Source organism: Mchenga conophoros, linkage group LG7, assembly GCF_057382185.1.
Source record: "Mchenga conophoros isolate Kocher_MC1m ecotype Shallow Benthic linkage group LG7, M_conophoros_male_GT1.1, whole genome shotgun sequence".
In the NCBI taxonomy this organism is placed as follows: Eukaryota; Metazoa; Chordata; class Actinopteri; order Cichliformes; family Cichlidae; genus Mchenga; species Mchenga conophoros.
The window spans coordinates 59,299,689-59,322,879 of record NC_140532.1 but is presented as its reverse complement, the minus strand read 5'-3'; the positions used below and the strand labels follow the sequence as shown (position 1 = coordinate 59,322,879).

General features: G+C 38.1%; 2 protein-coding genes across 4 annotated transcripts in view; both read right to left on the bottom strand.

Annotated features, from left to right (window-relative positions):
- The window catches only part of edc4 (enhancer of mRNA decapping 4), a 29,780-nt gene extending 18,965 nt beyond the window's left edge, over positions 1 to 10,815 (bottom strand). The window contains exons 1-18 of the mRNA XM_085280517.1: positions 10,584 to 10,815; positions 8,929 to 9,088; positions 8,704 to 8,815; positions 8,128 to 8,227; positions 6,626 to 6,812; positions 6,259 to 6,406; positions 5,845 to 5,949; positions 5,568 to 5,680; positions 5,367 to 5,450; positions 5,147 to 5,242; positions 4,377 to 4,476; positions 3,890 to 4,070; positions 3,674 to 3,740; positions 2,849 to 2,940; positions 2,418 to 2,602; positions 1,221 to 1,300; positions 713 to 842; positions 325 to 620 (exon numbers count right to left, since the gene is read on the bottom strand). Coding sequence (XP_085136643.1) covers positions 325 to 620; positions 713 to 842; positions 1,221 to 1,300; positions 2,418 to 2,602; positions 2,849 to 2,940; positions 3,674 to 3,740; positions 3,890 to 4,070; positions 4,377 to 4,476; positions 5,147 to 5,242; positions 5,367 to 5,450; positions 5,568 to 5,680; positions 5,845 to 5,949; positions 6,259 to 6,406; positions 6,626 to 6,812; positions 8,128 to 8,227; positions 8,704 to 8,815; positions 8,929 to 9,088; positions 10,584 to 10,671 — 2,324 coding nt within the window. The 5' untranslated portion in view covers positions 10,672 to 10,815. The remainder of the gene's footprint in view (positions 1 to 324; positions 621 to 712; positions 843 to 1,220; positions 1,301 to 2,417; positions 2,603 to 2,848; positions 2,941 to 3,673; positions 3,741 to 3,889; positions 4,071 to 4,376; positions 4,477 to 5,146; positions 5,243 to 5,366; positions 5,451 to 5,567; positions 5,681 to 5,844; positions 5,950 to 6,258; positions 6,407 to 6,625; positions 6,813 to 8,127; positions 8,228 to 8,703; positions 8,816 to 8,928; positions 9,089 to 10,583) is intronic.
- An 820-nt stretch (positions 10,816 to 11,635) lies between these two features.
- nutf2 (nuclear transport factor 2) lies at positions 11,636 to 19,685 on the bottom strand. Of its 3 annotated transcripts, none has more exons than XM_085280513.1 (5): positions 19,593 to 19,685; positions 18,352 to 18,473; positions 16,293 to 16,364; positions 15,883 to 15,981; positions 11,636 to 12,500 (listed from the first exon to the last, which is right to left on the bottom strand). In XM_085280513.1, exons 2-5 carry the CDS (start codon positions 18,448 to 18,450, stop codon positions 12,387 to 12,389), a joined length of 384 nt encoding a protein of 127 aa, XP_085136639.1. In that variant the 5' UTR covers positions 18,451 to 18,473; positions 19,593 to 19,685; the 3' UTR covers positions 11,636 to 12,386. The 3 variants fall into 3 exon arrangements, with proteins under 3 accessions (XP_085136639.1, XP_085136640.1, XP_085136641.1); XM_085280514.1 differs by lacking the exon at positions 19,593 to 19,685 and adding an exon at positions 19,371 to 19,486; XM_085280515.1 differs by lacking the exon at positions 19,593 to 19,685 and adding an exon at positions 19,239 to 19,262.
- Positions 19,686 to 23,191: the final 3,506 nt, after the last annotated feature.

The following is a 23,191-nucleotide window of genomic DNA, read 5'->3' as shown; positions in this document are numbered from 1 at the left end:
AGCAGCCCTAGTGAGGAAATAGAACTGGTCAGGGGCTGCTTATATCTGAATTTGATGTCACAAATGGCTGCAAACATGAGTGGCTCATTGAGAGAAATTGTAGGATTCATGTGGAAAAGAAAATATACAAGGAGATTGTCTTTTCTCACACCCTGTGCTCTAAAACAGTGAGGAAGATGGTTTTACATAATGTGCTACTACCCTAATCAAATGGAGTAGTAAACATAAAAAGTGTCAAACTTTAGTTTAAGTGGATCATAAAATCTCAACACTATTATTTCTGCATGCTTTTTAATACTCCTAATCGCTTTTTAATTTACATACCCGCTGTTGCTGGCTGAGCGTGGTGAGGTTAACAAGTGCAGTGCAGAGGCGGCAGAGGCCATGCTGTCTGTCTGGAGGGCAGAAAGAGGCAAGGGATCCAAGCTGGACACTAGTCCACGCTGAAGCTGCAGGGTCTGAGAGGCGATCTCTGGCATGTCCTGGGACATGGCTGTGGATGCTGAGGAGATGACGTCAGGGGAGCGGGCTCTAGTTGGAGATGCCAAAAGTGGCAGGAGTGGAGGATCTAGAACCTGAGAGCTGTCGAGTACCAGAGGACCACTAGGGGTTGCCAAAGCCTGGATATGGAGAATAAGAGTTTATTAAAATAAGTCATGTCATGAAGAAAAGGGCAAGGTTAGTTGAAGTAGGAGAGTGGTTTAGATCATACCTGCAGGCTCTCGAGTCCGGGAAGTAGCACAGTGGAAGCAGCTCTTGGGCTGCTGGTGGAGGCAGAGAGTGGCAGCCCAGTACTGCTGTTGTCAGCCCTGTTAGGACTCTGACTTGCATCCTCCATAGCTCTGAAAAACAAGCATACATATTCCCAAATGTAACCAAAACCAAAACAGTAGGGAATTATTTGTATTCAGCTGTTAGAGATAAATGGAGTCTTTAAAGTAAACAAAAGATAACAGAGGCTTATTTTTTATAATTAACAACTGGAGATAGAAAACAACCCAAAATCATTTGTCTTCATCCCTGGCTTATTTGAAATAAGTACAAATCTAAAAACTCCACATCCTGGTAAACATAATCTGTAAGAACAGCATTCACCAACCCAAACTGCATGTTATAAGGACACAGATGATAAAATATCATTTGTGATATCATCTTCACACTTTCATATACTAAAATTTTCCGTTTTCAAATGAATATATAGAGAATTCTTAATTCCATACCTGTTTGTTGAGTCAGAGTTGCTGCTTATAGCTGTCACAATGGTCAGACTGCTGGCACTGCTCCCCGGAGATGCTGGTACCTGAAAGGATGACAAAAAGATGATCTTCAGGCAGAAAATATGATAGAAGGTTTGGATAATCACTGTTCAGTGTTTATAAATCGGTTTAACTGAAGCGCATTGCAGATAAGTTGGGTGTTTCACATCTGAACCCCATTCGCAATGATTATATTTATCCAATATTTTATTGACTTTATTCAACTGGGACTGTAGAAGGCTGGGAGACGGTGGAGGGGTGTCCCTTGACTGGGTAACTGGTCCATCAAGGGGCTAACACAGTGTAACATTCAAACCTACAGCTAATTTGGACTCACCAGTTAACCCAACATGCATATCTTGAGACTATGGAAGAAAACCAGAGCATCCATAAAAGCAAAGAGCTAATAAGGAACAATTTGTCCTTTTGTATGTTATCAGCTTTTCTTTCAGTGCATAACTAGTCCTATTTAGTTTGCACTAGTGTGTATTAACAGGGTGTTGAGTGCTGTTGCCAACTATAGATCAATATGTGGGCGAAGGTGCTATTCACCGTGTGACAAATCAAAAGAAGACACATGGTGTTCATTTGCTGAAGCTGTAACGGTTTTGGTCGTTCTGTAAACTTCAGAAATTTTTTAGACTCATCAATTTTCTTCTCATCAATCTACACAGAATATTCATAAAGAATGAACAAATACAAGCTTTTTTAATACAAATTAACATAACTAATCTATATTACAAAACTTGCAATTAATATCCAATGCCCAAAGATGGTTATCAATTGTCTTTGAGATGGTTCCTCAAACTGACTGGAACCCACTGGTACCTAACTACATTCAACACCTATGAGTTTAAAACTTATAGCTCACAGAACCAAGCTGTGTGGTTGAGAACAAAGGTGTGTCAGGGCAAAGACTCAAGAAGATTTGCTGTTGTCATTGCTGCCAAAGGTGCTTTAATCAATTATGAAGTGAAAGGTTTTAATAGATTTCACTTCATAAAAACGAACTGAAAGGTATTAATTTGCAATAATACTTTTGCAAATGTAATACTTAAACATTTTTTGTATCTTGTGGAGTATTAGGTCTAGTTAGATGAGGTAAAAAGAATGGAAAAGGTTTGAAAACTTTCTGACTACAGCGTAAGGATAAGTTCATACTGAAGTGCTCGGTGTCATGAAGGCATCAGGAGTCATCAGCTTGGGCATCACTCCGCTGCCGGTGCCTGAATTTGACAGGAAGTCTGAGGGAGCAGGAAGTGATGGGATCTTCCTTAGATCAGTCTGTGAGCCACTTCCTGAATCCTTGTCAGAGCTTTGATCAGTGAGATGATCTGAAAACCCAGCTGGAGACATAAAAAGTGAAATTACTTCCATTTTGTGGCAGAATTTGATCTAAAATAAATAATTTTTAAATGATGTATAAGCAGATATAAATAAATTTGATTTCAAAACTAAAGTAAATTATTTATGAGAGAAGACTAGAGGTGGACCAAATGTGGAGTAATCATACAAGTTGCCTTATTTTCATTGAATTCGTCCCTCTCAGCATAAATACTAAATCCTGTCAGTTAAAGAAACTGCTATCTTACCCAGACCATCCTGAGAATCTGAATGAGGAAGGAAGGCCGCAGAGTTGGAACCAGCATTGGGCTGAAACCAAATCTGAACATCCTGCAAACTCCTGCAAACATATAAATGTAGAGACATTAAACAAAATTACTAATAATTACTGATACTGCCATATCATACCATGTGTAAAATGAGCAGCAAGCTGCCTCTGCATTGACGACTATAGTATCTTTACTCCAAATAGAAAATGGCACACTTGTCAGTCTTTCATTTGGGTTGACTGCTTTCAGAGGGTGGATGGGTACAGAGAGACGTGGTATACAGCACTGTTTTAACAAAGAACAATTACATGCTATATGTCCTGTCCTTCTACAGAAGCTTTCCAGTACAGTAGATTTTTCCACAGCACCGACCCAGTGTTGGAAAGAAATGTCAGCTCCAACACAAGAGACTGACACTAGTCACCAAGTACACAATAAGTGTGCACATCTGCAAGCAATTCCATGGAAATATACGGAGCTTGCTGACTGGATGAAAGGCTCCTTTACAGAAGAAATCCAATAAACTTGGCTGACAGCAGAATTATGAATATGTTAAACTGAGCGTGGTTGCCCATTCTATTCTATTTTCAAGAAAAAAATATTACAACACAACAATATTAGTGAGTCCTATAAGAAAGTTAATCACTGGTGTGTACTAGGAAAAAAAGCACATTTTGGTCATTCAGTGTGCATATAACTGACCGCCTGTAAACCAAGATGTCCTGTTAAAGCGTTAAGTTAAAGTGACACAATCTTAACACTTTTCACCAAAAAAAAAAAAAGGAAGAAAAGAAGAAAACTCACTTGGTGTGGACACAGTAGAGTTTAATCTGGATTCCAGATTTGGACTCTGTGGGTCCTTGAGGGCCCTCTGGAAAAGATACACATGAAAAACATGTGGCATTAATGAGGAACAAACATATTTAATTTCAACTTTGAAGATGGCTTAAAGCACAAAAAAAAAAAAACAATTCCAATGTGTGTGTGCACATGTCTATGCACATGCATGTGTCTATGTACCTGTTGTCATGCTTTCACTCTCCTCCTCAGCAGGAAGGACCTCAGTGTGCCGCAATCGACACTGGGTAACATCACGTACCCCAAAGCTGAGCACAGGGTGGGTCAGCAGGAACTCTGACACAGCTGTGAAATTTGCCTTTCCTTTCTCCAAGTCCTGTCGCAGCTCCATCACATATAAAACCTGCAACATCAGCCAAGTATGAAACTAAGCTTAGGAGGAAGTGGTAACATGGGTAGCCAAGAAAGTGGCATTATTCAGGGACTTTCACAAACAGAGCAGGTTTCCTTGTACACTTGATGCGTGGTCTTTGATCAGTGTGTCTAGAAAGGTAGTTAATTCAGGATTTGTATCTTTTGTATTGATGAAGTGTGCCAATTAATTTACACAAAGTGATAGAAAAGTGAGCACTTTAAAAAGGGGGTTGCACAATATGATTTCTCACAATGATTACTTGCTTAAAACCTATTTTAAAACATTTGTGCTAACCTTCCTTTGCACATCAGTGAGGATCAGATACTCAGCAGAGAGGTCCAGGCTGGCCTTGAGGCTTGGCAGAGTCGATGAGTTTAATGGATCAGGGGAGAACCTTTAAGAGAAAAGTACTGTGAAATTAGTATCTTTGTATGCTGTCCTTAAACAAATGGTTTCAGCTAAAATATCAACAACAGTCATCACCAAATGTCTTCAGTACAAGAATCATTTTACTTTGGGACTAGTAAAAACCCCTTTTGTGGGCCTTTCCTGGGAGACATTTTTTTGCTTTTACAGAGCATTACTGTTAGACCAGGTTTGTACACCAAGGCCAACCAGCCAGATACTGGTTTGGAATAATGTTTCCCTTAAGACGTGAGCTTTTTTTTGACCATGTCCTGATTTCTTTAAGGTGTACTGGAGGTGTGCTGAGGTACTGAGGGTGCAAGCAGAAAAAAAAAAAAAAAAGAGAACTCACAGCTGTTCACGTTACATTTACTAACTATTCTTATACATGCTTTCTGCCATCCCATGCTACATTTATAATAACGGTTGAGAAAAATATAAAATGACTAAAAAATAATTAGTGCTTTCAGCGTTAATTTTGTTAAAATGACGTTAACGACATAACTGCATTAACGCAGCAAATCTCCGTTAGCGAGTTAATGCGGCTCCCCCCGTGCGAGGGGCTGCGTGGCACTAACGCGTTAACGAGCTAACATTAACATCATTTTAACAAAATTAACGCTGGCAGCACTAAAAAATTTATTTCAAATAATAGACACCTGATGGTTTGTAAACAGGTCCAGGAAACAGTGCACCACATCTTCAACTCCTGGTTTTGGTCAGCTCCAGTTATCAGAAATCGCCAGAAAGGAACCCTGTAATGAAAAGTAAAAGGGGACAGAATTGTCAATGAGAAGAAAAAAGACATAGAGATGCACTTGAATAAAAACCCACCAGGACAGCCTGTGATAAATTTGCACTTTGTGTGTGCAGACTCACTCGGGATCCTGCCTCTTGTGGTTGTCACAGAAAAGAAGACAGGAGAGAGGACGTCCTCCATGAGGCCGCAATTCATGAAGACATCTATTTTTAAGGAAAAATGCAAAAGTGAATAAAGGGCAGAGGTGGGAAAACCACATAGAAGAAAAGGAAAAAACAAAGTGGTAAACCATTTAAGAATTAATTAATTGGTTTGCTTACCTGGGTTTGTCTTGCCCGCCTTCTATGTATATCTGCCAGAACTTGATGTATCCATCATGGCTGGCTGTGGCTAACACGGTTCCATCTGGAGAGAGTGCGCCTTCACTGACTCTCTGGATAAACCAAAATTAAACAATGTTCATAGTCAATAATGCAACAATTCTCAGGAAACGTGAGACCTTAAGTACATTAGTTCCAGACATTTTGTTGTACAAACCAAGACAATGAAATGTGTCATGTTTATTTCAGAGTTTTTCATATGAAAATGAAGTCCCACCTGGGTATGCCCCTTGACTGCGATGAGGCCCTCCTTTACTTCTGTGGCATCAACAGGCCAGCTGCTGTTGTTGGCTCTCAAGGCCTCCAGATCCCATACCTCAGCCTAGAAAAGGGGAAACAGTAAAATTAGAGATGAAACATTTCTGCTTTTTCTGCAAGTGTTTTGTGTTTTAGCTGAGACACAGGATTGTATTGCTCTGTCAGCTAAAAATCAGTGAATGAACAACGACATCATTATTCCTCTGTGGGCAACATCACACTACTTTTTAATGTATGTAAATCTATATATATTTATCAAATTTATAACAATGTCCTAGTGTAGGCAACTGAGTACTCAAAGTTTTATTCTATTTCAAAGTTCATTGGCTTTTCATCCAGCTCAGACAAACATATCTGTGTCAAACATTTATACCCTGTCTTCATGTAGAAGAGCCAAAGTTTGACTGGCATCATCCTGGTTCTCCTCATTGTCATCCTGGATGAATGGACACCAGATGAGGCGACGATGGGAATTCAGTGGAGTGTTTTCTGGCCGTCGGATATGAACTACTATCTGATCTCTATATAAAACATGGGTTAAGGAAAATGGGAGACAAGAATAGTTTTGGAATTCCTTCTGTAACTGTGACAAAAGCAGAGGTGAAGATCAGTGTAATCTTTAACTTGCTAGTTTAGAAGCAAACAGAGGTAACTAGGTAGTGAAGATACAGCCTTCATTGGCAGTATCCACACACACACAGACACACACACGCATTCAGTTTCTCCTACATTCAGGATACAGTATCTTGTTGGCAGTGTAGGTGAGCTGCCAGACCATCAGGTTGCCCGCTTCATCTACACAACCTAACAGAGATGAATCAAGGTGGGCGAAAGCCAGATCTGTGACGGCCCCGGTGAATCCCTTCAGTAAGGAACGCTCACCAAACTCCAAACTGAGGACACGAACCATAGCATGATTGTTGGCTCCTGAGGGGAAAAAAATGCCCAAAGATAAACCAAGGAGCCTTTGTTATTATAGCATTGAATACACAGCAAATCCATTGAACAATGTTGTAAACAACCATAGTATAAATAAAAGTTTAATAAGTGGTATGAGCAACATTTTCAGCCCTTTAAAGTAATGGACTACAATGCATAGTAATTCTGGTGGAACATATGAAACAGCTCAACTGAGCCTTGAGATCAGACCGTTCATAGTTTCCCATTATGCACTTACAGAACGTAACTGCCTTTATGCAGCAACATGAATTATCAAAGAGCTGATTAGCTAAAACAAAATTTATTTTTTTTAAAATGACACAGAAAAGGAGAAGAATTGTTTTTTCTGCACAGCAAAGGACATCCTTAGATCTGTCAGACCAGGGAGGGGAAAAAAATTTATCTTTAGTCTTTATGCTGTGAAAAATTTCTAAATTGTGTGTGCACACCACTCCCAGAAAAACCAAGAGTAGATTGGAAAGCAAAAAGAAAAACATGCAAGAAACAACATCGGGGATCAGCAACAGAGACCAATTACTTTAACCAGACCACAACCAGATCACTGTCAAGCAGTGTGGGTACAGGGGAGACTGATGCTGAGGAAACCATTTATAAGGACAAACAATTTGGCAGCTAAAATTAAATTTTAAAATGAACATGCACAGAAGGATTTTTGGAGATTTCGAGTGCATACTCCTTCATAGTAGACCTTTACGCCTTCATAGGAATAAAGGTAGGTCTGTTCAGTCAAACCAGACAGAATATCAGATTGCTCTGAAAGTAAAGTTTAATATTCTGTCTGAAGTACAGTCTGAAGTATACAGAAGGATTTTGAATGCAAACTTATAAAGAAATCACACGAAATGTTCAACCTCCAACCAAAGAATATCTTGTGAAGACTTCACAGAGTGCTTCAAAAAATCCAATCAAAGAGCAACTTTGGGATTCATTACTTCAAAATGAGCTTGGATACTAAATTAAAAGCTCTGCAACCTGGAACAAAGAAGAAACCTGTGTGTGTGTGTGTGTGTGTGTGTGTGTGTGTGTGTGTGTGTGTGTGTGTGTAATATATACATTATCATTATTTATATTTATTTTATTTATTTATTTATTTATTTTTTGGGGGGGGGGACTGCGCATACAGTGCTTTAAATTGGGTCTGTATTCTAAAGCCACATACAATAATGTTATATCCTAAATGTCTGTGGTAGAAGCTCGTGTTGGATTATTATACCCCTCTTGAGTTTAAAGATGATTATGATGATTAACTTTTAGGAGCTGAAGCCACTCAAAAACACTGTACCTCTGATGGCGTAGGCCAGGAAGGCATTGGACACAGCTATCAGTCTGCCGTAATAATACTTGTGCTCCCAGTCGTACTTAGCAACAGGCTGAATCTTCACCTGAAAGAATCACAAAAAAAACATTGAAAACAGATGAGTAACCTCTGAACAAAGTTAATAAGGAATTAAAAACTGACAAGGCAAAGAACCTCAAAAGCTGAAGAAAGTCTAAATGATGCTTTAGATGATCTGTGTTTTTATAACTGTACAATTCCATTTTCCATCATATCATTTTCTCAAATTATGTGAAAACCATATCATTTGATAATGATATGACATTTTATGAAATGTTATAAAAAGAGAATAGGAGACTATAGTGCTCATAAAAATTAGTTCAGATATCTTTAGATAAATACTGTAGCTTATCACTTGTAAAAAAGAAAAAACAAAAAAAACAAAACACCATGTTGAGTCATCACAGATACAGGCTCAGATAAAAATAACAGCCACAGTCAGAAGTACTGACTGTCTCCAAATTTCTCATTTGTTCTCTTCACCAGAGCTGCCAGGTTGTAGCTGATGATTTGGTTTCTTACCTTGTTGCTGCCTCGAGCCTTGCTGTTGATGCTAGAGTCTTGGCTTGCCACAATCTCCACATTGTTAGAAGTAATTGGAATACAGGTAGAGCCATCATCACCAGAAAGGCAGCTGAAATTGCAGCACATTGATTCAGTTAAAAAAATAAAACAAAACAAACAAACAAAAAACTCAAAAGTCCTTATAAATATGACACCACTAAGCAGGTTAAATGAGAAACTCACATTATCTGAATCTCCTGAGCACTGCTGAGATCTGTGGAGATGGGTCTTGTCGATTCTGACATGGTTGACCGGTCAGTGCTCCCCAGAAGGCCTGTTCCCAATAGCCCATTCAGCTCTCCATTAAAAGATGGCTTTCTACCACTTTCACTTGAATTTCCATCTGAGAAAGACAATGAAAGTAGGAGATCCAGCAGCTGCAAAGAGCTTGTGTTTGTTCTGGGTCTTCCTTACCAGCTTACTTTTGACTCATCTCAGAGCCTGACACAATCATGTCACTGATGCACAATTGTACAGTGATTTTAGACTTTGCAACATAACAATGAGTCACATGCAGTCTCATAGTGATACACACAATATTCATTACAACGTGTAGGACAATATTTTTTTAACCTATATTTTCAATGGCGATCTATTAGGCTCATTTCCAGCACATATTTTTCTGAGGATTTAAGGCACTCTAAAATTATGCTTATTTATCTTATACAGAGCCTTGATGCAGACCCTCACTTTATTTGTCTGAGAAAAAGGCTGTTTAAGAAACCTTCCCCTCATTTTAAGGCAATGTTCTTATGATTGGCAGCTCCTCTCAAACAGAAGAATTAACAGCAGGCAAATGGGGTTTGTGTGCTCACAACAAGACGTGTGTCTGATATTACCATATTAAAAATATCCATTCCTACTGACATCATACAAAGCCTAAAGCAGACAAAACTTTCCACATGTAGATTAAACTGAGTCTTAGTAAAGAAAAGTTAAACCAAAAGAAATGTTTAATCTAGGACTGGATTTAAAGCATCCCTGGGAAACAGAGCCTAAAGTTTTAGACAAACAAAGAATTCAGGTCGTAGTATGTTATGTATTTAATACTTCTGATTCTCCACGGTTTATAAGCATTTACTAATGAAAAAGGCAGCAAAGTAAAGAGACGTTAAGGCGTAATATATATGGTCAACAAGTAGTGTACTGGTCTGAGAGTCCAATTTCTACACCTACCCCCAACATAAAATACTATGACGTAAAGATAATTAAGGCTAACACAGGTGCAAGATACTGAGTTCCTAAAATCAGCATGTCTTCTTCACACTACATGATAAAGTTGCCATGCAATACATCGCAAGTGAGACAAACAAACACACGTGAATTGGTGTTCCCAAATTAGTAAAGTAAGTCCACCCTTCTGCGCAGTTTGTGGGGGCTTGTTCACACCAGTTAAATGCCTCACATTAATTAAGGACAAAGGTATAACCACTTTTATGGCTTCGAAGTAAAAACAGCAAGTTAATTTCTACTAGACGAAATATTTATCTAAGACACGCTTTTTTACACCAAAAAAACAGATACACACATACGCTAAGCTCCTAACCGAGCTAACACTGAGGATGATAAAATACTTTACGACGCAGTTAGCACTCCAACATTACGACGACCCGATACACTTTCGCGGCTCCGCGGAAATTAGTGTTAAAACAGATTCAGTGTGATTCAACTGTGTTTTCACGCAAAAGCTGCAGTTGACCCTGACTTCGTTTCAACACAACTAAGCGACACACATCACGCTGGCTAAGTTATTTATTTAGCTAGCCAGCTAACTAGCATTCAACTAGCTTCTGCGGCCTAAACCAGCGCAGGCGCTTTCGCTCACGGCCCCCACTTACCGGTGCTGTTCCCGGGGCGGTCGAGCTTGAGGATGTCCCGAAGATGCTGGGTTGCACCCTCGATGTCTATATTAGTATTGGACGCCATGGGTGAGGGAAAGGGGAGCTCGGGTTTGTTCAGGGGGAAAGGATGAATTTTGTTTCCTGCGATGCTGCTGTCACTGTTCACCCCGAGCAACCGTCTAAACTTCCGTTTCGTCCGCGCAATGGATTCCGACTTGTCATTGTGTCAGGTCAATGGTTCCCACCTCGAACGCTACTGACGTTCATTTTTTCCACGAGAAGACACCAGTCACTAACTTTGTTAGATATTTGAGTTGAATTATTATTATTGTCCTTATGAATTTTTTGTTAGTTTTATCAACGGCGTCGTACATGTCTCCTTTTAGCAGCTGTTTTTGGTTTGGTTTTGTGTTGTGACATAACGCTTTTGATCATATCAGACCAGCAGGCGGCAGCTAATAAAACCTTTATGGTCCCTAAATGTCAAAATGAGCAATAAATGTATGCATGACATTGTGAGAATGACTGAAAGAGGGTTTCTCACTGAGGCTCTCTGGTGTTACAGAATCTGTCTCTTTAACTCAGGGTGTACTAAACATCATAATCTCACAATGAGACATTTCCTCAGATGACCGATAATTTCAAATTATATCTATAATTTCGTTGGGCTGGTCTTAAAACGAACCAGGGTCGTGCTAAATTTGTTTTTACAATTCCTAGTGTTGTTTTTAAACATCCTTCCAAATTTAACTGAATTTTGCTAGTTTGGTTAATTGGTTATTTCTTGGTAGTAAAAACATACCGTCATTTAGACTGTGCAGACTTTAAATACATGGTTTGAAATGTGAATTTACACTGAAACGACATGGTCCCCTTTTAAAAACAAAGTCATAAAATGATGGACACTGAGCATCTAGCTGACCTTCTATTAATCATCTAAACAAGAAAAAAAAAAAAACAGCCTAAGGACAAAACTAATATTAACATTTACGAAAAGTTTATAATTAAAGAGGCACCACAGCATGATATGGAAAGACAAGGTCACACCATTAAGAAAAAAAGTCCAGGTTTTATTGTGTATCGTGGCTGTAGTCCATGTTTAACTGCCAGATGTGTGTGAAAGAGAGAGAAGAGAGAGAGAAAATAAGCGGGGTCAGAGCAAAACACAGCAATGTCAACCTTTGTCATCCATGAGCAAATGAATCATGGCAAAGTTAACAGTTGTGTAAAGGAAGATAAAACTCTATTTAACACACTAAGGCGAGCTAATGTAAACACACAAGTGGCATCTAAAAACAAATATGTGAAAAGGAAACTGAAGAAGCCATCTTTGAACCTGAACATGGGACTACAAACCAGTCAACAACAGTGCTAACAGAACTGAGTTGACAGCAGTGGAGTCAACAGTAGAGTAGAATGGGTTAGAGTAGAGTAAAGAGGGGAGCAGAGCGGAGTTAATGGCATCGGTCAGCTGTTTGTCCTTCGGGTGGCTTGAGTATTGTAATGAGGGGGTTCCCAGCATCATGCAGATCAGCAGAGTGGCAGACAGGGGCGTTTGATTGGTCAGCCGGCTCTCAGCAAAGAAACACGTTGCAGTTCTACAGGCTGGGCTGGTCTGAAAACCCGTCTGGATGAGGTTCAGTGATTGACATCTAGAATCTGGTGTTTGCTTGTTTGTCAACACAGGCGTGAATGAAACAGCCGGGAGGGAGGGATGAGTGCTCTCTCTTCTCCTCCCTCCATACTTCACACAGTGACCTTCACTATGGCTGCCCCTGCCCGCCAAAGTGGAGACGCAGGTTAACCGAAATTGTGAATGGCCAGCCTGAACATGTCATTGGTGCACACCCATGCATCGTTAATGTTCTTCAGGATGAAACTCTGATGGAAACCCATAATGGGGTCTTCATCTGCCTGCAAACACACACACAGATGTCAAAGCTGTTATTGATTGAGGCTAGTTCATCAAAGGTACACATTTAGAGTAAAGAACACCTGCTACAACAAAATTATACTGTTATTCGTATTGGTTTTTATTGAACTGGATGCCTCCGTTTCATACTGTCAGACACAGCAGAAATAGAATAGAATAGAATTCAACTTTATTGTCATTGCACATGCACAGGTACAGGGCAACGAAATGCAGTTTGCATCCATCTAGAAGTGCTTTAGTGATATAGATATATTACAATATATATTAGCAATAGTATAGATATGTAAGTATATTACAGAAATACACCAATGGAACAGTAAAATCGGTACAGTGTATGGTGATCAGTAAATACTCCTACAAATATCACTTTAAGAAACATTTTTGAGTAGGTAGAAACGATTTTTCAGAATGTAAACAGAGACTCTGTTCACAGGAAAGCTAGCTTTGCCTTAAAAATTTCAACAGTTCTTTCTAGTGTGGTGTGTACCCAGTCATCTAGATACTTGTTACTGACTAATGAGGCCAACAGAAATACCAGTCATCAAAATTATTGTGATTTTAATAATCTATAGCCACAGTTAACATCTGGGTCTAGGATATGTCAGAAGTGTACATCTATTCACGTCTCTCCATTTCATATGCATGTCTGTGTCAAAGTAACCTGCCATATAATCACTCGCCTGAAGCAATGCAGGTATGCATACCCGCAAAAGAAGGCTGCCGGTGCTAGCACTGCTAACATTAACCACACTTTGCAAACTATCCTAAAAATCTATTTTTGTATTTTTTACCATGAGGTATAAAGTGTGAACTATGGAAAGTTTAAATCTCGAATGGAACCATAAGCCTTCCCCCTTGCTGATCATTGCTTCCTGATCCAAGCAGATTTAAAGAAATGTAAATGCCTTAAATGTATTTAAAGAATAGACAACCTGTTGTTGCCTTTCTAGGCTTTGTTGTTTGTGTGACTGGTATTTTACCAAGTTAAACCAGACTATTGTCATACAGCAACTGAGATAAAGTCAGTGTGTTTTGTTCATTTTTCGCTAGTGGAGTCAAGAGGCCTGTACCTCAAGCAGTTTTCCAGGTAATATCAGGGTTAACCCTGGATTTCTTTGTACAGTGAGGGCTGTAAACTCCTTACCAGTGTATATCACCATACTATGTCCAAACATTCTGAAAAATCAGTTCTCCTAAAAGCAGTGTCACCATGCTGGAAGATTTCACAGACTTCAATGAGTAGATAGGAGAGTTAAAAAAATTTTATTAATCTTTTTTAAAATGGCATCTAAAGTTAATCTTTTCTTGATAAGCCTAAGTAATGAATTTTAGGTTAGACCCAACTTTATTCTTTGATCTTTTTTGTGACCTGTAAGCAATTTTAAAACTATTTTATTGCTCCATAAGCATTAATATATGATCTACACCTATATGCATTTGATGACCTTATATCAAATTTACACATAGATTAAGCCTACATTTGAATTCAATTTCTGTTTTTCCTATATAATTTTTTACTCTGACTGTTCCGTTTATAGAATACAAACTGCCCTTTAAAATATTAATTTAATTAAATACTCAATTATGATCCATCAGATCATCCCATGTCTTAATAATAAAGTTGTAATATTGATGGGTTTGGTAATTTGCACAGGGTGTATTTTTGTCATCATTCTTTTATGGCTTCAAATAACAAACAATAACAAAACTTTATTAATATAGCTGCAGTCTTCCAGTTTTATTGACTAAAGCACTTAAAGCTCATACATTGATTCTTCCTCTTTAACGCTAAACTACTGTACAGTGCTTTTCCTCTCAAAGCACTGTTTTGCTGTTACTTTCAGTCTGTGATATGTATTTAACCTCTTCATATTTTTCCCCATATTATATTTTATTTATTTATTTATTTTTAAATCAGACACTCTGCTGTCAGTACACTTAATCCATAATTGTGTCTGATCAAATGCTGCCAACACCATCCTATTCAAGTAATTACAGTCTAAATTGGTAAACACTGTGTTAATAGCCCAGCTTTCTGTGATCAGTCATCCTTACTGCCATTGTTAGGGTAAGTGAATCCAGATAACACAAAGATACCCTGGGCGTGTAGATATGCTAAATACAGCTTAAAAATAAGAAAAATTACCAAATTTCCCATCACCCGAAGAACTGAAAATCCTATAAAATACTTTAGATCAAAGTGTCCCCACAATTATGGCTAACATAATTATTAACTTTGATCTCTCTCACACACACACACACACACACACACACACACACACACACACACACACACACACACACACACACACACACACACACACACACACACACACACACAGAGGAAAAATTAAATGTTGAGGGAGGACTATAAATTGAGCACAAATTGTGCAAGGAGTGATTTATAACCAGCAGAGAGGTACTGGGTGTGTATTTCTGAGTTTATGTGGTTTTATGCGCTTCAGTGCCAGTAAACTTAGCTGGCTTTCTGTTAGCCATGTGCATTGGTTTGCTTCTGTCCTACATCCGACACTCATTTTAACACAGCTGAACTCACAGTAAATTTTTTCTCATTTAAAAATATCTGTTATTGTTGTCGGACAACAGAAAAACTAAAACACAGACACTGACATGCACTGTTAAAGACTGAGCTCTTTAGGGAGTAAATTAGTTATACTAGAGGCATATATCATGGCTAAAACAAACAAACAAAAATCAGAATTGTATTTTGGACCAAAACTTGAAATATACATTTAGGGGACATCTGGAACTATATTAATATTTCTTGAAGTGGCCTTTATAATCTGAACTGAATGCGGTAAATGGTTTCAAATTACTCTTAGGGATACTATATGTAATATTTGTATGGACAATGTTTCACTTCAACAATTAAATATTCCTCAATTTTTACTTTTCTGAGCGCTTTCTTACTTTTAGACTTATCGACAAGTCTCATTTCTTCTCCTTAAGAAAAAGAAGAGAGAGAAAAAAAAAGATCCGTAGTTTGAACCCAGTTCAGCTGAAGAGAATGAAGAAAACTGACTGGGGTACCACCAACTGCCAACATGATGGGAACAAAAAGTCAGTTGAAAGTTACGTTATCATTTACTGGATTAACATTTTTGCCTAAAAAGTGCTTCAAATCCAGTTTCTACATTAAACACACACACGCTCACACACTAAAATCTTTCTCATCATGTTCAACCTATAAATTGTAGTTTTAAATTAAGAAGCACTGATGAGATCCTGGAAGAATAAGGGAAACAACCTCATTTACTGTATAGCTCAATGTGTGACAATTTAGCTGTAAAACAGTGAATCCTGTCACGCTCCATTCAATGACATCATGATAGTGCTACTTACTTTAAGCTGTCCTACAACCATACTCAAGATGCAGCTGTCTGGAGTTGGCTGATGGTCCTGCGCCGTTATACTATGCGCTATTTTCTGAAATGGGAGACTCTGGTCCAAACAGATAATGAAAATACACAAGAGAAAGATTAATACAGGTATATCAGGCAGTGAAAACATTTACTTAAGATGTGTCTGAAGTATTCCAAACTATTTTGATATAAATGTTACATATAGAGATTTGATAATCACTACAGCTGTGTACATTAGCCATCTTCTTTTAATGATCACATATCACAGTTTAACCTGGTTTCTAGTGTGCATGAGCTTACACTGCCACTACACATCTCACTTAAGCCACTAACCACCTGTTGCATGCATGTGACCTCTGTATAAGACAATAGGTTAGCAAATGTACTCACAGCGAGTTTCTCGACAATTGCTCTTTTTCCCTGGTACTGCTGTCCTTCCCACGTAAGGCATGATGCATCGATCTGTGTAGACAGTGGGAAAGAGTGATCAGCACAAAAGTGGAAGAGGATGTAATGTGCAGATGAAAACCCACATCATGACTCAGCAGATTCCTTAAACATCATCAATTAGACACTGACATGTACAGTTTAAAATCACAGATTGTTACAACCAACGTAATTATTTTGTCAGGGTTTTTGGGCTGCGTTGATGTTAAAAAGTGCCTTATGTAAATGCTTTGATTCATAAAACGGAACCTGCACAATCATTTTAATAAGTAGGTTTGTTTAATGACTTTTCCTTTTTGAGACCTTTTTTTCCCCAAATCAGGAATGTGAACACAGCACATAGAAAAAGACTCATTTTCCTACTCATTAAATCACTCATAGAATGAGTGCCCTGAGGGCCATATAATGACACAGGGCTAAAGCTAGGGGTTACTCAATGTTCTGATTATTGAATAATACCTGTACAATGTATAGACAAGACTGCTTATTTTTGTTTCAAGACAGATTTTATTATATACAAACCAATTTCATCATAAAAATAAAAACATTTTCAACAGAAGTTCCACACATTTGAAAAGATGGAGTCAAAGAACACAAAATGTGACAGTTTCTGTCAACTAAACTAAGAACTTATTGACAAGCTGTTTACCTTTGTGCTTTTGGCAGCACTTTGTAATTATATAATCACAAGTTCTCAACTATAGAGGGAAAAAAAATTCAATCCAAAGATCCATGGCTTGCAAATGTGCATGGTATGTGCGAGTGAAAACAACATGCTTCCAAATAATAATCATCATGACCACAAGCATCATCACAACTTCAGGAGTAAGTCTGACAATGCAAGGCTGATGTCTAGACCTGCTCGATTATCAAAATCCAGATATATTCTGGTCAATATTGGACAATTATTCACTGGCTCTAGAAACTTTTACACCTTTATGTTTTAAAATGCTTCCTAACAGTGAATTCCCTTAAACTGGAAATGTATTTCATGTGTGCATATTAAAAAAAAGTGAACTAAACAAAACATGCTACTACGTAGACAGGAGGGATTTGGGGTAAAAATCAACACAAAAACGAAGGACTTTTTAGAAAACACTATTCTTTTCATTAACCATGTTTTCTGAATCAGTCTTGTCGCATTGTTTAGAACTAAATGACAGCAAAACTGAGGCTATTTTATTCAGCCCCCCCAGCCCCACAAACATCTTCATTGAGTTACTTGTTCATTTATCCAGATATGTCGATGCTGTCATTAAAAATCTTGGTGCTTTAATTTCCTTAACTTTTAACAATCAAATCAGGAATTCTGTCAAAAGCTGCTTGACAACATTCACCAACTGAGAACCATCACTAAACGAAAACTAGTTTTGTATCTAAAGAACTAAAGCGTTATCCATGCCTTTATCACCTCTCAGCTGGACTACTGCAATTCCCTGTGTGTAGGATTGCCCAATTGCACTTTCTTTCATTTACAGATGGTTCAAAGCGCAGCTGCTCATCTCATAAGAGTGAGCAAAGCTGTTTTAGCTAAGCTGCCCTGGCAACCTGCAAAGTTTTAAATATATTTAAACATTATTTGTTTTAAAGCCCTCTGTGGATTAGCTCAACAAATATATTACAGATCTTTTAACTCCACATCACGTCACTGAGGTCATCATCACAATAACTTCTCTTGGTGTCCTTTTCTCACATAAAAACTAAAAACGACCAAAACTTTGCAAATATTGCCCCTGGGCTCTCGAACTGTCTGCCACTTCTATTTATTTATTTTTTAACTGTTGTCTGACATATTTCTCAATTATAATTTTTAATATGTTCCCTGTCTGTTATGCAAGCTGTGTTTGTAATTGTAAAACACTTTCAAATGTGCCATATACATAAAGTGACCTGACTGGACAATACCTAAATCATTAGGATTATACACTCAAAATTAAGGAAAGTGAGATTATTACAGCAAAAGTTTACTCATAAACACCTACATAAGACAAGTCCAACTCACATATATAGATCCCAGTTGTGATCTGTCAGAGTCAAACATCTGATAGTAGTGCTGCACAAAGCTGGATCCTATCTGCTCCCACAAAGGCTGGTCCACCATCCTGAATCACCCTGCAACTCACACTGAGCGTGTGGGAGAGAGCGAATCAGACAAACGTAATGAGATAAGAAAAGGGGCAATTCATAGAAAAAACAACAACAACAGCACCACCACCAGCAGCAGCCTCCCACTTATATCAAAACTAATTTATAGTCACCAGATGTCAACATAAGCTTCAGATTTCTGAAAAAACTCTTGGACAGCCCTCACTACCATAATTCAAGACAGTATTCTGGGATGTTTTATAGAATCAAGCTCTTAAAGCAGCAAACAGTACAATAAACTGTACAGTACACACATTGTTTTGATTTCTGTTTTTTTTTTTTTTTTTTTTAAAGAAAAATATGTTTTTAACTAAAGACTCCAAAAAAAAAAAAAATAGCATATAGATCCCATTTCATTGAGAAAAATAAATGTTAAAATTACTTAACTGAATAAGCCAAAGTATATTTTACTGCAACGGATCCCTCCGCTCGGGTGACACTGACAGCCCAAGTCATGTGCTCCCACATAACGATACACGGCTGCTACTGGAACAATCCGAGCGCTCTGCACATTAGCAGTAGACTGCGAGCAGCATACCCCGAATTGCGACCACACATAAGTTGTTCAGGGCCCCCGTAAATATAGTCAGAAGTAAAGGGGGATTGAGGAAATATGAGCAAGTAACGTTAATGTACGGAAAAGCTAATTTTTAACTACTTAACTCTAGCTAACTAGCTGCTGCTAGCTTGTGTCATGTTTGCTAATGTTGACTCAGCCTGTGCTAGCACAGACAGTTCACATACGTAGCATGTCTCCTCGCCAGCCAATGTTAGGCGTCAGATAAATTATATTTCCGGGCGTTAGCTGATCGGCCAGCTGGTAGTGGCCTGTTCACCAGTTGCTAAAAATACCCCGTCTGCTTTGAGTGTTCATACCTCTTGCGGGCCCGCGCGTACAGCTCTGGAACACCGAAGCAGCTACTCTACATAGGCGTGTCCACCGTTAGCCCCAAACCGGCCAATAGCAACCGATTTAACAACTTATACCGCCTCGGGCTTTTTCGAATGTCAGATTAAACTAGTGCTTTTTGTTTTCGAGCATGTTTCCATTCACTATTTTGTAAGCGGGCACCATAAAAACTAGTAATAAAAACTTACCTCTTACGCCGAGGCCGGCTGCACGATCGCACAGTGCAATGTCTGCTCCGCTACGAGGGTACGTACAAAAAGCCGTAAAAGGCCCGATGCATTATGGGGATTGTAGTATGCTCAATTTTCTTGTCTGTCGCCTTTTACATAATACAGCCACATTCTGATACATACTATATTCAGAAGTGTGTCATGTCATTTATGATTGTGTAAACTGCTTGCTTTTATGTTGCTTTTATTATTCTACTGTGTACAGTGTCTTTGAGTGTTCTGAAAGGCGCTTTCAAATAAAATGTATTATGATTATTATTATGATTATTATTATGATTATTATTATTATGTCCAAATCACACGTTTTGATGATTTCTGAAGTGAAAAAAACAAGAAAAACCCATGGAGTAAGAGACAATAAAAATGGTAAGTCAAAAATGGTTTTATTTTATTTGATGTACAAAGATTAAATGTGCTACAGTCACGACTGTCCAGCAAGAACACTTACATTACATTACATTTGCTTTTAAAATTACATCAAATTGCAGCACAAAACAGATTTAGTCATTTGTAACTTGTGCCTTCATTGTTCTCTTAGGTTAGGTTGCTGAGTCCACCAGACTGAGAAAAAAGGCATAAGCAAGGCTTTTTACCCAAACACGATTTATTTCTGCAGTCAACAGCAGTAAAGGCCACCGCAAATAGATCCACAAACCGACACACCCTGGTTTGGTAAAAACATCAATTCAATTCAAAATTTATTTGTATAGCACATTTAAAAACAACAGAGTTGACCAAAGTGCTTCACAATCGGTTAAAAACACTTGTTTTTAACCGATTGTGATAGAGAAACAAATATAAATAAATTAGAAACAAATACAGGTAAATAAGAAGACAGTGAATTAACAATAAAAACATAAAACAGGCCTGATGGTACTCATACTGAACTTGAATTAAAAGCCAAAGTAAAAAAGTGAGTTTTAAGATGCGATTTAAAAGACTGAATAGACGAAGTACGAATCTCCTCTGGCAGATTATTCCAGAGTCTGGGTGCTGCTACTGCGAAGGCCCGATCTCTATGCTTCAATTGAGACCTTGGTTGTGCTAAGAGCATCTGGCTAGAAGATCTCAGTGCTCTTTGGGAGTCATACATGTTGAGGAGTTCGTTGAAATAACTAGGCGTCATATTATTTAAAACTTTAAAAGTAAGTACACGAATCTTAAAATCAATACGATATTTTACAGGGAGCCAGTATAAATTTGCTAAAACTGGAGTGATGTGTTCCTACATTCTAACACCTGTTAAAAGACGTGCAGCAGCATTTTGGACTAACTGCAAGCGATGAAGAGGTGAGTGTTGAAGACCCAAATAGAGAGAATTGCAGTAGTCCAGTCTAGAGGTGATGAAGGCATGAATAAGTGTTTCTAGGTCTCTTAGGAAGATAAGGCTTAGCTTTGGCAATTTCACGTAACTGATAAAAACTTGTTTTCACAACTGTGGACACTTGCTTCTCTAATTTAGAGGAGCTATCTAAAAACACTCTGAGATTCCTTACAGTGTGAGAAAGATGAGAAGCAAGAGGACTGAGGGTATCAGTTAACTTGTTCAAAGGGGCATGAGTTCCAAAAACCATAACTTCAGTCATATTTTCATTTAGTGTAAGAAAATTCTGTGTTAACCAGTCTTTAACATCATGTAAACAGTTAAGCAAAGGCTGCAGTGGGACAAAGACACCCAGTTTCAAAGGGAAGTAAATTTGGATGTCATGAGCATAACAATGAAAGGGAATGTTGTATTTCCTAAAAATAGATCCCAAAGGCAGCATGTATAAGGAGAACAGAGTTGGACCCAAAACAGACCCCTGTGGCACACCACAACACATAGGGGCGGAGGAAGAGGAGTATTGCCCAATTTTAATAGAAAATGACCTCTCCGATAAATATGATTTAAAACAAGATAAAACCGTGCCTTTTAGACCAACTACGTGTTCAACTGTGTCAAAGGCGGCAGTCAAATCTAAAAGGAGTAAAACAACAGAGCAACCTTAGTCTACAGTTAAAAGAAGATCATTAAAAACTCGTAAAAGCGCAGTCTCAGTACTGTGACGAGATTTAAAACCAGACTGGAACACTTCACAAATGCCACGAGTGTGTAAAAAGGTCTGAAGTTGCTTGAAAACAACTTTTTCCAAAATTTTGGACATAAAAGACAGTTTAGAAATTGGCCTGAAGTTAGAAAGCACATTTGGATCAAGATTTTTCTTCTTAATAATGGGTTGCACAACAGCATGTTTGAAAACAGCTGGTACACAACCTGATGACACTGAAGTATTTAAAATAAAATACCAGGCCCAATGACATGAAGAATATCTTGTGGGGAATTAGACTGTCTTAAGTGATCAAGTACTTCCTTCAATGCAGAAAAGGTTAAAAACTGCTGAAAAACAACCGAGGTGGATCTAGGTCTAACACTTTTTTCCATTTTTTCTCTGCACATCGGCGTTTGCGTCTGAGAGCGCAGGTGGTTTCATTCAGCCAAGCGGGTGGTTTTATCAGACCTACATTGCACAAAATAGGTTTCGATAATTAAATAAAATATACTAATTTGTTTGAGTTTTATTCAATATAAAGGGTTACTGTCAGTTGCCAGTTCTTGGATTCCTTATATTTGTACAGTCAATCAAAAGGCATTTAAATGCACACTTGATGAATACCACTGACACAGAAATAAATAAATGTATTTTCCTACTATTTTAGTTAATTTCTATAGTTAGCATCTATCTATCTATCTATCTATCTATCTATCTATCTATCTATCTATCTATCTATCTACTGACTTATTTTTACAAATGAAGTGCAGCTTATATGGGTTGTGAACTTTCTTAGAATAAATCCTTGAGATTATATAATAACCCAGTTAATATCAGGTCATTAGGGAATCTTTTATTGAGCCTTAGGTTGCAAAGCATTTTTTAACAGTCAAAGAAATTTTCAAACATGCTATCAGCATTTGAAATATAAAACTGGCAGAGAAAGGTGCTTATCTGGGGTGGACATATTACCATTAGCAGCACATTAACTTATCTCTTTCTGCAGAGCATGGGCTACAACGTCACTGAGCCTCACCGCTTTCCTTGTTTTGGTCCTGCAAGAAATTAAGTTTACTACATGTGTTGCTATCTACTCTCAAGCTATAAGTAACACATGTTTAAATACTTAAATTCTCCCATTATTAGGCTATACAAAACTGCCTGATTACATCAACCCCAAGGTGCTGAGGACCTGTGCTAGCCAGCTGCCTGTGATCCTGAGTCACATTTACAGCCAAAGTTTGAAACAGGAGATGATATCAGTGTTAGGGAAAACATCCTGTCTAGTTCCTGTACCAAAAACCTCAACACTATTAAGAATTTAAAGCCTACTGACCACTTGCCATTACATCATATTTAATGAAGATTGTCGAGAGATAAGTACTGTCCAACATGAAAACATCTCGTGACCCTCTGCAGTTCGCATACAGAAGCTACCAGAAATATTAACAAACATGTCCACCATCTCCTGGATTAATGATTACCTGATACATGTAGACAAACTGCAATTTGGGAGACTGGACGGTA

Excerpts from the sequence above, each read along its gene's own strand:
- nutf2 (XM_085280513.1), bottom strand. The coding sequence starts at position 18,450 with ATGGTGGACCAGCCTTTGTGGGAGCAGATAGGATCCAGCTTTGTGCAG. Across the intron at positions 16,365-18,351 it reads CACAACTGGGATCTATATAT|ATCGATGCATCATGCCTTAC; the intron begins GTGAGTTGGACT and ends CTGTCTACACAG. Across the intron at positions 12,501-15,882 it reads TGGTTGTAGGACAGCTTAAA|GCAGATGAAGACCCCATTAT; the intron begins GTAAGTAGCACT and ends GTGTGTTTGCAG.